General features: G+C 37.3%; 1 protein-coding gene across 12 annotated transcripts in view; it reads right to left on the bottom strand.

Moving 5' to 3' along the window:
- Positions 1-14,004, bottom strand: part of mbl (splicing regulator muscleblind) — an 825,097-nt gene that overhangs the window by 48,415 nt on the left and 762,678 nt on the right. For 10 of the 12 annotated variants that reach the window (XR_011703029.1, XR_011703030.1, XM_071597906.1 and 7 more), the window contains exons 3-5: positions 10,784-10,969; positions 8,647-8,757; positions 3,251-3,298 (exon numbers count right to left, since the gene is read on the bottom strand). Coding sequence is in view for 10 of the 12 variants with exons in the window: in XM_071597906.1 (XP_071454007.1) it covers positions 3,251-3,298; positions 8,647-8,757; positions 10,784-10,969 (345 nt within the window). In the remaining 2 variants the exon portion in view is untranslated. The remainder of the gene's footprint in view (positions 1-3,250; positions 3,299-8,646; positions 8,758-10,783; positions 10,970-14,004) is intronic. The other 2 variants (XM_071597903.1, XM_071597905.1) reach the window with 2 other exon arrangements.

The following is a 14,004-nucleotide window of genomic DNA, read 5'->3' as shown; positions in this document are numbered from 1 at the left end:
GGGCTAAGTACTGGATGAATTCTACCATCACCTACCAAACTAACCTTCAGGTTTATGTTTTTTTACTAGAAATGTACCAAATTAAAGTGGATCTCCTTGACACGTATTAGGTCTCGCAGGTGGAGCTCCTTAAATTTGTAATTTGATTTCAGCAATAGAAATTTGGTAACGAAGAGGAGGTCAAGCTATAGTTCGGCTTGGGTATCTGTCGGGACCTGTAGGATACAAAATAACTCAAACAAAAAAAGAAACGATGTCTACATAAAATTTCATTCAGAAATGCCCATGAAATGAAATCGATAAAAGCAGCAAAACTAGAACAATGGAATGAAATTTATCAGCACATGATTTATTATAAGCCGATCGATACCACAATTACTTTTGCCTATTTTTAAAGAGTCGAGAGCTACACACATTACAAGAGTAAAAAACATGAATCGTATATTGTTTTACCTAATTCATTTGCCTCTCCCCCCATGCATTTTCTAGGACCAAAAACCAAGATCTAAAGTCTCTTGCAGGAGTCTTAATGCCTTCTTAAAATCACCTTCTTCGTCGTATTGGGTCGCGCGTAGTCTAGAGCAGTAATTTTTCTTCCTCAACCACTGCAATTGCGGGGTAAGGTTGTCCTTCCGCAATATTCGCGATACCATTTGCAATCGCACACAACAACGATTCCCAAAACTGATTCAGGAGTCAGAATGATATTACAAAATGCTCATATTATCCAACTGCGAATATTCCCATCCGCAAAGACACAATTTATTTCATTGGGACAGGGTTGGGAAGCTTACTTGGAGAGAACAAATGAGGCGCCGCCAACAATGTTCAAATAACGGTTTGGAACATTTCCTATGCTTATACAGGCTACCGGCTGACACTCAATGCATCCATTAAGTGATCTACAGGAAATAATTTATCGTGGGTGCCTTTCGATATTCTGTAAATTTTCGGCTGGTACGACTGAAGGAGCTTCGGCATGAGTTCAACCTCATGATGTTCAACCACGGATGATGAGTCAGCTTTTGTCATTGGTTGAAAGGAGTTCCGAAATCACCGTTCAATCCAGCACTACAGTTCTACGTAATTGGGAAAATGAAACCGATATGAATTCTGGACAGAGCATGAACCGAATGGGCACGGAACCTCAGTGACCAAACAAAACATAAAAATTCGAGCTCGCGATCCTGAGGTTTTTGGAATATTTATTGCGTCTGGTTTCCTGCTTTTATCACATCCTTATTAAAAAAAACGTTTTCCCACAAATTCATTTCTCAATAAGTAAACCGAAATTTTTAAAATTACTTGTGTACTTGCGAACCTTTCTTTACCGCATGATTTTTTTACCAACGACCGAAATAGAAAAAAAAATGCCCACTCAATAGCTGCAGATTAAACCAGAATTTTCACGCGCCTATTATTCGTAACTCTTGATAAGAATTTCCTAATTCCTATTACGAAAAGTACGACATCTTAAAGAGGTTTGTACCCACTTCTTCATATCAGTCTTAAATTGCTAATTATACCTGAATCATTTACAAAGAAGTTCGAATGTAAGTTAAAGGAATATTGAGAGATAACCGTATTCATTACAGACTATAATGAAAAGGCAATAAACTCAATTAAAAATACGACGGGAAGGGTAATTTGGAAAAATACAAATCATCAGTCAACGCTAGATATTTCCTGTTTTGATTCATGAGTTTTAATAAAGATTTAATATTATTTAATAACATAACTCATACATGGGGATAAAATAAAAGTATTTAATGACTAAAATGAAAGAAATTGCCGAATGAGGCGCAATGTCCGCTCAGCAGCTCAGATTATGTGAGAAAAGATGGATTATAAAAATAAACTTGAATTTACGACAGTTTCCTTTGGAAATACATCATTCGATAACATTTCAGTAGAGCTAACGTAACAACAATTGGTTAGTCTTGTTGGTCTTTTCATTGGTTAGTCTTGGTTGGTCTTTTCAAACACAAATGAAGGGCATTTACTGAGGTATACTCTAAGGACATCCAAATAATAGGCTACAAGATGTTCCTGAAGTACATCGCTAATTTTCTTCGATTAACACGACCGTTCTCTTTGTTTTAAGCCAAATGGCGATACAGAAATCTACGCGAGTATTGATCTACCAATCAAAAGGTGAAATCCCTACAGGAAACAGCAAGGCAATGTGGAGCTACATTTACGATTGATGTGCTCGGAGGACTGACTTACTCTATAGATATCACAGTATCTAAGTTAATTTCCTAAACAATTTCAGGTCAGGGACGTTGAGATTTATATTTTAAATTAACTAGGCCCGGCAGAATATGAAGTCAACGTCAAAGAAGGTGATTACAAGAGAATTAAACAAGAAGGAGATATCTTTTGATAGTTGCAGACCACATACCATGCACTATCATTGTCAAAACTATTTTCACACAGAATAATTTCCAGAATGATCAGTCACCAAAAATAAAACGAGTATTTTTTGCCAGAAAACTATTATAAAAATGTACATCGCACTTTTCCATCCTTTTAATAGCGTTTAGCAATTAATTTTAGATAAATAGATCACAAACTCACACCTAATTTAATAGCTGCCGCAGAGGAAGGGCCATGCAATGCAGAAAAAAATGAAAACTATTCATATTCAATCAGGAAAAAAAAGTGGCATGAACAAAACCTTTTGAGCCATAAAAATTCTAGATTATGCAAACAGAAATGGTGGATTGTATCCTCTTAATACTGAGTTCCCAAAACCAAGTTTGGAAGGATTTAAATCACTAATTGGTAATTAAATATTTAATGTGATAAAGCACCACGTACATCGGATAAAAAAAGAAATTAAGCGTATATTTATATTTGCAAAAACTAATTCTGAGAATAACTCTGGTTGCCTGGCATTGAGTATTAATCATTAGAATGAAAAAGGGAAGAAAAGGAAATTATTTATTGAAAAATTATCATCAACAGCAATTTCCAGGAGTAAAAAAAAATGAAATAGTCTGTAAAAATTTTCATTTTCAACCGATAGAGAGAGAGAGAGAAAGAAGAAAATTGCTGAAAAATATCCGCCTCGGCATGACTTACTCTCGGAATTATTGCGCCATGCGAAATGTATAAATATATTTATATATACAAATATAAATATTTTGAAATATATATCAATAATATTTTGCCTGGATAGGGTCAAACTATTGGATATTTATTTCCATTCTAAAGATAATCAGTAAAAACTCGGTTTTCAACCTACTGTGATAAAAATTGGATTGTGGTTGTAGGTTTGACCCTCTGCATGCATCTGCCAGAATGAGAACAAAAACAGAGAAATTAGGGAGATGCAGGCATAATTTTCCTCACTCTACAGTAGAGCAAACACCATAAGACACATACTATGCAAAGAGATGAAAATATGGACGAATATAAATAATATTCCACAAATTAATAATTGACATCATAATTATGCTTTTTGACCAAAGCAATTTTAACATGCTAGAGCAGCAATTAATAATTTTCAATTGATTTGCAATTTTTGTACACTTAATGTGCGCAGTAACATATGGTCAAATTATCGAAAACCTTGGACAATCGCATGTACCAAAAATATTACACGAGACATGAACTGCATCTACTATTATTATTTAGTGAAATACATACAGCAAAAGTTATTGACATATCGGATTTATATTTCAACAAAAATACAGACAATAAAAGTTCATACATTAGAAGTTTAAATGCATTGAAATATTTAAGCAAAAAGTAATATTAATGAAAGATCTCTGCACATTTTACCGGAAGTTTTTTTTTTAATGCAACAAAGTTATTCCGGAACCTCGACACCATGAAAGTAATAAATATGGACACTACTTTGTGAGTACTAATACGGATATTTGGTCATCATTTGACTAAACCAAATTAGCATACATTGCACTTATTGCCTTTAGTATTTAATTTAACCTCTTTTAAAGGCTATGAAACAGCAATTATAAGTGTTTTGAATCAATTCACAAAGAATGGAATGAAGTAATTCCAGCAAAATATCATGGGAATGGGCAGTTTAACATGTATATCCAACACAAAAAAGATATTTCGCGATTTAAAATTGTCTCTCGTTACTTCCTTACACTCATAGCATGCACGACGACATAAATCTATACTAAAAAAAACAAGTTTGTATGCGAACTCTAGATAAGGCTTACATTACAGGTCAAGGTTTAAGAGATCTTAACGATGAGTTCAAAAGAGCATCTTAAGAAAAAATACCACGATAGGTACCGCATTCCAAAGTGTTTAATTGAATAATCTACTTGTTAGTACATAAGGAATATTGCCGAAGGTAATAGAATTTATCAGCGCATTAGTGAATACAAAACAAGTCCAAAAAATATTTCATAATGTGAAATAGGAGCGAACACTTCGACTGTATAGATACAATAAAATGGTTGCCCGTAAGAGGATCGTAGTTTGTGGATAACTGATGGAAAATCTAGAGTTTTTAACGTATTTCAAATACGGAATTCACCTTCCACTAAATATATGCATGAAGAATTTGGGATTGTTTCGGTCATCTATGCCAAGTACCTTCATTTTTTTCATATCATGGCCATAGAATTTTCACGATTAAAGCGTGGTTCACATATGCAAATGTTCTCGATTAGGCGAAACCGTAATATATAAGTTTTAAAAAATGGCATCATTCAAAGATACACGCTGCTTCTGGGTGCTGCTGATTAGAGCTGAAGAGTCGGTATAGCAACCGATGAGGGAGACTCCTACTTAGGGTTACGATCGGCTAGATAGTAGTCTGGCGATTAAAATACAGATCATCGTACAATACTAGTATAACTAGATAGAAAATAAGTGTAAAATAGGGTTGTAGTAAACCTGTCGAGATTTGCATTATCGACAAGAAGTGTTGAAGGTACATGATTAGTGGAGAAAGGGATTGATTACATTATTCAAGTTCTTGAAAGCATCAATGTTGGTTAAAAATCAAGTTCCCACACCAAATTAAGCAATTCAAACACACGCATGCACTTAAATCCGCTTAAGATTTAGCAATGACGTTTATAATTTACAAATTTTCACAAAATAATACGGACAACCAAAATATTATTTTAAATCCTATAAAATCTATAACCAACTCCTGAAAATGTACCCATTTATACAGCACTGTGAAAAAAGGAATATATTTGAATAAAATAAACACCCAGTACTTCTGGCCAACGTGATTATTTTCGTAGTGTACTTAGATATTCATGATCGAAGAAAATTTTCAAGGTACTGAAATAAAATCAAGAGCAATCGCTGAAAGCGTTGGTTAACAATAAATAATTACGTGGACCAAAAGTGTTAACTGAGTTTGTCCTTGTATTCACTTTTGTGCAAGACGACATGGCATCGGTAATTGAAATTTCCATGCACCAAGTTCAAAACAAATGTACCAAAACTTCTAACATTATGTGAGAAGCATTTATAGCCTGGTAAAACACAGTAATTCTTTACACTAAAATGTCAGATTTCCATCATAAAATCGGATAAATACTAGTGTTTAAAAATATAAGAAAAGTTTCTTTCGTAGAGAAAAATATTCTTGTAAAAATATTAACATTTCAAAAAACATTCATTAACTTTCGTAAAGATAGTTTCCAATACTTTTTCAGAGAGCTGACGTCATGTTCAATATATTTTTTTTAAACAGAAGAATTCGATTAAAACTCCAAAAAAACAGCGGGAACGCCATCAGTTTTCTTTCCATAGAAAGAGGAATGAGTCACTACCAAAAAAATTCCTCAAGCATCCCATTAATAAAATAAAATGTGGATCCGGAAAAAAAGCAATACGGATTGTCTTATTTAATTTCTTAGAGAATTAATCAAAACTTAAAGTAGGACAAATATTTGCGTACTACTTGCAACGCCTTTTTTTTCTAATAAATGAACAAGGCAGTCGACCAAAGTGAGGCTAACAATTATAAATCGGCTGGTTGCTCCATCGTGAAAGTCTTCCAAGGCCTTTCCAACATACGTCAGACAACTTTTTTGATCGTATTCCACGGTACAGACAACCCTTAACCGAATAATTTCCTTGAAATGCGTAATTAAAAAATTCTAGCAGTATTCGCGGTACTTCAAGAGCTGTGAGACATGACGGATGAGAAACTCTAAGTGGATTACCAGGGCAAAACTTGTTAAGAAAAAAACTGCCAGTTAGTTGGCATGGTGGGAAGAATAGGTGGAGTCGAATTTTAATGTTATTAATAAAATTTATCTAAATGACACTGCAAGGGAAGACCAAAAAATGAGATAAATCTCAACAGTAGCATCCTAACAACTATCAGGGATCACATTTATAGCAATCCGCCGAACAAGGTTAACATTAATATAAAACTAGGACAGGAGTCATTCATAATCATGTAAAACATAAATCAAACTAGTAAACGAACACATAAATAGATTATGATACAAGCAAACACCAAATTAACACTTAGAGAATAAATAAAGGCAAAGAAAAAGAAACGAATACATATATTTTCAGCGAACTTAATGACATTAAGCAAATATAATGCAAACACAAATACATATATGACGAAGGCGAACACTAAATTGTTAGATGAAGATAATAATAAAATACTATGGAATTAAAAATTATATGAAAAAATATTTTAACGCCTTTACTGAATGGTATTGAAAATTGTAACTGACAAGCAGAAACTACAGAAAATAAAAACAAAAGCTAAGACAAAATTATAACAATATTTGCTTACATAGCTGTGCTATGGTACTTCTATTTTTAATCTTAGTTTTAGATGGAACATGCAAAGGACAGGAGCAGACATGCACCCACAGGGTTGTTTGGGATTTACATTGACTTAACTAGTTTGCATGTGGTCAGTAACAGTTTTACGGCCACCACTGGTTAATATGAGAAGCCTAAATGTTTCCGGTCACGTTAGCTCTTTCCTTGACTCCTGGAAACTACTGGATATGTATTAAGGGGCTTCAAATGGGAAATTATTTGAAGTACGTTTGTATTTACGGCTAAGTATGCACATAAACGAAATTAAAACACATTTACTACATAGCGAGGTCTCTTGAGAGTATCTTTACGAAGGGTTGAAGAATAATCAAGCCATTCGATTAACTTTTTTTCATTTCAAAGCATTTCGTGACTCACGAGATGAATTTCAAGATTCCCGTAGTTTCTAATATATTGGGGACCCTCTCTTTAACAGTTTTGCATTTACTACACTTCGGAGTTAAGCTTCAATGCAAAAACAATCAAAATACAACAGAAATATTTACCATCAAGCATGTTTGCACTTAGATTTTAATATTTTTAGTTTCTGTGACATAAATACGGTAAAAAAAGCGTAGGAGAAGACGAACCAAATTAAGTTGTAAAAATTGAGGCGCAAATAGTCAAATATACTTTTTAAGTTTACTTTTAGAGCTTTCAGTGGCTGCTGACTGAATGCATATGACAGCCAAACGTGAGGCATCGTTTCGGAGAAGTTACGGGTCGTATTACGCACTTTGATATTGAGTCAAGCACAAAGAAATGTGGACCCTGTATACAGCATTTTGCTAAGAGACGAAGAGCCAATAAATTTGCTTTGGGGACCTCTTTTCCTTGAAAGTTAGCATTCGGGACAAAATAAGTTTGGAAACGTGTGAAAAACGTCCTTAATTTTTCACAGGACATTATAACTACAGCTGAAAGAGGAATAAAATAAAGACATTGAATGGCTTTGTTATCGATGCTGGGTTAAAAAATATTAGGCCCACGCCTTTACTCTCCAATTTCAAGCAAAAAAATCTAGACTAGCATCTCCCTGGGTCCTATTTTAAACAACCCTCTGAGTGTTCGCCTGCAAAGGTTGCATTTGGGGACGGGGTGACAACCCACGGAATCAAAAGTAAAGCCCGAGGGTGGATAGATTATTCGTCGGACAAAAGGAATTTTTCTACAACTTTGCTAAGATCCAGATCCGGATATTTGACAGTTTTTTTTAAAACAAAAGTATTTATGCATTGGATGCTAAAAATAAGCTCTTAAATTGAAGTTCAAAAATAGCCCACTTGGGCTTTTCCACGTAGAAAATTTGATTTACGACCTAGGTTTCGTAATGGTATAACATCTTCAGATGAGAAGTGATCATCTCCTGAAGATGTTATAACATCCCGAAACCTAGGTCATAAATAAAATTTTCTAAGTGGAAAAGCCAAGTTAGTTATTTTTCAATAAGAAGATTTTCCACCAAGTCACGCCCATATGAAGTGGGAGAGTTTATAGTGGATCATGAATTGGAAATTTAAGTTGAAGGCAGTGCTTGAAAAATCAAATCCGTCCCCTTGTGTTACTTATTATCCTCGTATTGTCTGAGGTCTTAATCGGCGTTGATTGCAACGGAACCTATGTGACCCGGGTTTAGAAACATTACTCTCCGACGAAATGATTCATTTCAAAACCATCGAATGGAAACGGGGGAAGTTCTTTTGCCCCTCCCTTGTGATTCCGTGAGTTTTCATCGCGCGGCGTAGGTAGGGTGGATGATGTGGGAGGAGCGGGGTGGGGGTTAGGTGAAGAGGAGGATGAGGTTGGTGGGGTTGCGGAGGGATCCATTACACCACGTCCCTACCCCATTACATTTAAGCATTGTCCCAGCGTGTGAGAGGGGGGGAGAGAAGCCAAACCAGATACCATCAAAGGCTGCCCAAGCGTCAGTGGAGAAGAGGAAAACTGCAGCTTGCCGCCAACCTCAAAAAAATGAAAGAAAAGACAAGAGAACAAAAAAAGGGGTTGCATGAAACGTAGAAAAACATTTGACTACGTAGGGTTCGACAGTTACAAATTGGTTTTCACAAAAAAGCAATATACAAAAAATGAATGACAAACACCAAAAAAAAATAGCAAACCATCGCCTTCGCAGTCCAATACTTTTGGGAGGGGAAGATGCAATTGATCGGATATTACGTTAACTGCATTTAATGAAGCTCAGATTATTCTCCGTTAATGTTATGAAATCATGCGAATCTAACATTACAGCAAAAACGGATTCAATTCCACCCGATCCGTGCTCGTATGAAACGTTAAACCCGAACAAAAACGAGGAAATGGAGAAAAATGAGCAAAATTTGATAAAGCATATGCATTTATTCACAAAAAATAATTGGCGAGAAATTCCCCTCTCATTACTAAGCAAAGAAACCACCATGATTAAAGATCTGATTGGTTAAGTTATCTCTTTAACGTCAGGTGGAAGAAATGAGGCTCATCTCAATTTAAAACCATAAATATCTTTCTTAAGAATAATGAGGAGTATTCTAAGCAATGCATTCGACTTCGATGGCGATGGATTTGCTGATTCTTGCCAACAAACAAACACTATTCTCTAAATTTAGGTAAAATCTGTTAACAACATTTAGGAAGTGATGTAACACCATGCAAAAAAGATTACAAAGAAATAAAAAATACTCATAAAATGCAAACACTTATTAGATTATTAGTTAAGGTCAATAATATGAATCCATTGCACCCAGGAAAATAAAACAAAATTAAGACCCAAATTATCCTACTTTTGGTAATTAGATATTTATTAATACTTTAAAAATTATTATCATTAGGAAAGAAATTAAGAAATACTACAGGAGGAAGGATTTTTTCGACATTTTTCTCGTAAGATGTAATTGAAGAATTTTAAGACAATTGATTGCAGATTAAGCGGGAATACGTACATTATCCGTATGGGGAAACTATTGCACTATCATGTTCCATTAAATAATCCTGAGACTCCATTTATCTTGAAAAACAATATTCTTTTCAGCTCCCAAGACTTACGCTCCATAAAATACGCATATTATTGAGAGAACTTTTAAAATGGTAAACATAAAAATCAATAAAAATCCAATTGACGACTTTTTCTAGATCCAATTTTTCTAGCTTCAAGAGGCTACAAGTGTAACAATACAGATAAGACGATCTGTTCCAAAAGGCATAGGGATAATTTCAATCACACGCTTGATAAACATCGATATTATTAGATGTCTTGAATTCATTTGAAACTTCAAAAACTCACTCTATCTCATTTATTTCACATAAAACCACAAAAAATACAATAAGTTTGAAAACAATTCAGTTCAAATCAATGGCTCAAATGAAAAAATCGATTGCAATTACAAACGTAGCATGAACCCAATGAGCCCGGTAACCTCCAGAGAGAAAAATGAATTTATATTAGCATCTCTCTTATTTGAAAACAATTAAGTTTTACTTAATTATGCCGTAATGAAAATTACCGACGAAGCCTGTAATTCATTTCGCGTTGAATTATCTTTATTTTATAATGCGCCTTCCGTTTTTCGTCATATCTATTGCATACGAGAAGGAGAGTCTCTCCGAACTTCCTCTGAAGAGGAAGACGACACCTTTGGTCAGACGACAGAAATAAGCGAAGTGCACGCCGACAATTGCCTCCGTTAATTAAATACTCCTGGAATGTCGGCATAAAAATAAGTTCTCACTTTAACCCATCCGCATACGCCTTTGCGTACTTCCTTTACATGAACTGTCAACTGAAATCGCCTTCGCTTAACATGGTGTGTACACTTTGCTGCTGGTTTTTTTTTCGAACGGAAGCGGAACAGTTAACCCGAACAATTAGGGAATAAAGAGAGAGAAAAAGAGAGAGAAGCACTTTCAAATGCTTCGCGTCGGTCACCGTCGGTGAGGAAACAATGTAATTCCCTTCGAGATGCCACGATGAGACGGGGCGTCGGGCACTCACCACGGCGGCAGCGGCTGCTGGGACTTGGCCGGGCACGAGCGGTTGCCCGCCCGGCGCCAAGCCCATCTGCTGCATCAGGGCGTTCTTCAGCGCCAGGTGGTTTCGTCCATTGATGAGCAGCTGGTCCTTGAGGTGCTGCGGCGGGTGGAAATACTTGCAAGGAGGCTTCTCACGATTGCACCGACCCTAGGAAGAGAGGAGAGGATTTTCAGAAAATCAGATCCACGATTCATGGCCCTTTCATGCATCCCTCAAAGATAACACTCAAGCCAAAAACTTATAATCTACGCCGAAAAGCGACTAAGGCAAAAATATTCCACGTGGTAAGACATGGAAGAGGGTGTTGCAACGGTGCATGTTCATTGAATCACGAATTAAAAGGAACGGTACGACCGAATGAATATTATGGGAAGGTATTAAGGGTACGGCTGGAGTTGACCCTTCCCATAATAATCATCTAATCACGTTTGCTGCCGTAGAAAGGAAAAAAAATCAATGAATGAAGCAGTCAATAAATCGAACACCCTGTATTCTTTTCGTCATCTGATAACACAAAACACAATATTTTTTCATTAGTTTGTAAAAAAAACATTACTGAAGGCTTCCATAATTAAAAAGTTACCTTTTGATTAGAGTTAATACTAGATTAAAAGCACTGGGATGTTAAAGACTGTGGCGGAGGGGAGAACCTTAGGCAAACGAGGAACGGGTAAGAATAAGACAGAATGTTGGACGGAATGAAGGGAGGAATAGACATATAATGAACTAATTTTAGGATTAAAATAGTTTACTAAATACTACAGAAGAATTAACAAAACATTCAAAAATATACCCCTGTGTTTTATGCGTCGCCAGAACATTTTAGACCATTTTTGTTTATTTTTCCATGGGAAAGAAGACATGAAAGAGCATGAGCATAGCTGAGCTTATAAAAATTTTGAAACCGCCCAAAAACCAGCGATAGGATACGAAAGCAAATTACCACCATGAGTACTGATCACCACCACGATAAAGTACACTCTTTAAGATTAAGGTGTAACTCTGCTTAAAGAAGCGGTCGCCTTGGTGGATTGATTTTGTGCGAAGAAGTTATATTCTTCATAACCTATAAGTTATTTTTTGCCAAAAGGAGTGGTCGATTTCGTACTTGTCTGCACGCGTCGCCGTATTTGGGAGACGCGATGGCATCTCAAAGACCCACAGGAGACGTAATGGGGAAACCTCTAGGCAACATACCGAAAGTTGTAATTCGAAACATTCCGAAGGGAATTCGCAGATTCCCTTCGGAGAGAGGGAGGAGGAGGGGGGGATAGGACGTCGAGGAAAAGAGTCGGGGTGGAGAGAGATAGGGGTGATTGTTTCGTAAATGCGAGAGAGCGTTATGTTTTGTGGGTGGTGGCGATAGAGAGAGAGAAGAGAAGGGTAGAGAAGGGCTGGAAGGGCAAGAGGGTTGGCTACAGAACGGAAGGAGCGTCTCCCTTCCCTCCCGCTCTCTTGCGGTCGAAAGGGAAGACCTTAAAAAAAAGGACGCATGGCCTCCTTGCCTTATCTTGGGACCGTGTTACATTTTATCGGGACCCCATTCACTTACCCACTCAACCATGCTTGCTCTCTCTCATAGAAAAAAAAACGCATTTCCCCTCACCAAACTACATGCATGTGATCTTCAAAGATTACAGCGGGCCGAACACATTTCCCCAGTCCCAAAGACCAGATTTCGCGGATCCTCCGAGCGAAGGGGGGGAAAAAAGTCCCCGGTTCGTCATCGCAAAAGTGATTGCATGGAGAGTTAGTGACGACGTGTCCCTGGAATACTTTCCTCTTCGCCGTTCAAAGTTAGAAATCGATTAGGGAAGCTCCGCAGATCTTTAATTTCGCAATGAAGTTATGTATAGTTCAATCAAGGTTCAATTACATGCAGGATTGGACGGTCCTTGCCGACTATTTTCCTCTACGCATCATAAGGACTTCCTTTTTCTCGCACTACAATAAGTCTCAATACTCTTTCGTATCTCATACCAGCCTTCATACTGTCTAAAAAGATCAATTCTCTTTCTTCCTTTACCCTGCTCACCCAGCATTTTACCCTTTTAGCACGCATTTAACATTCTACTACCTATCAATAATATTTCTCTACCCACTACACTTCACATTAGAGTTTATATAAAGGGTCTGTTCCAAACTACAAGTAGAATAAACCTGGAAAATATTAACTCGAGACCGAAGTACCAATAACTACAATTCTTCCAAAGAGCAGAGTCAGCAGAGGGGAGAATCCTTGGGAGGTGAGGTACGGAGAGAGAAGAAATAGTCATTCTGAATGGAATAATGGAAGGTAGAAAGTATGCATGGCTAAAGATGAGTTCTTGTAATAAGTAGATTATGGCTAAAGGATATTTTGTTGCATTTTAGTCAGGGCTTAGGAGCAGTACCGAAAAGTATAGTGCCATGTTTCACCGCAAATCTATCCTGACCTCGTTGACTACTTCTAATAATATACTCAATGGAACGGAGCAAATAACTATCGTCGGGGCGGACATTGCATTACCAAAAAATCGACGAGAAGAGAAGTGACTTTTCAAGCGGTCTCTGAAGCAGATACGCGGGTTAAGTGGGCGATTATTAGGTCGGCACGGCCTTTTATGCGACTTTATGTCCTACAATTATGGAAGGGGGATTTCGGGGTGGGTTCGAAGAGGGAGAATGAAGAGTTAGGAGGCATTTACAGACATTCGGCGAACCGTGGATGAATGAAAGCATTTCCGATTTCCCACAGACGAAATTCATCAACCAAAACCTTCCATCGAAATTCCTCATTTGCCTGCGGAGGGCGCGGAGTGAGTGAGAGAGGGGGGTAAGGGAAGGGTGGGGGTTGGGGGGGGGGAGATCAAGCCACGGCTCATCACCTGTGACGTCGCTCCCAACCGCCATCTCATCGTTCAAGTCTTGGCAGGAAGGGGCGGCTTCAAAGAACGGTAGCACACGTGCGGGGGAACGACGAGTCCACTTGGCTCGCCTCGCGAGATATTGAACAATTTTTTGAATGCGAATAGCTGAGAGAGAACAAACCACCTCTTGAGCCGACATTCCATTAATTTCCCAAACATGAGCATCCCTCGTCTTTGATGAAGATGCTGGGAGAGTGGCTCTCTCGAACTGTGGGCGAAAATTCCGACTGAGGCATCGGGCAACGCACTCAGGGGCGATGCAGTAACATTAAG

The sequence above is a fragment of the Hetaerina americana genome, unplaced genomic scaffold (genome assembly GCF_022747635.1).
Source record: "Hetaerina americana unplaced genomic scaffold, ioHetAmer1.1.p SCAF_9, whole genome shotgun sequence".
NCBI lineage: Eukaryota > Metazoa > Arthropoda > Insecta > Odonata > Calopterygidae > Hetaerina > Hetaerina americana.
The sequence above is the reverse complement of the archived record's forward strand: the minus strand, read 5'-3'. Positions and strand labels throughout refer to the sequence as shown.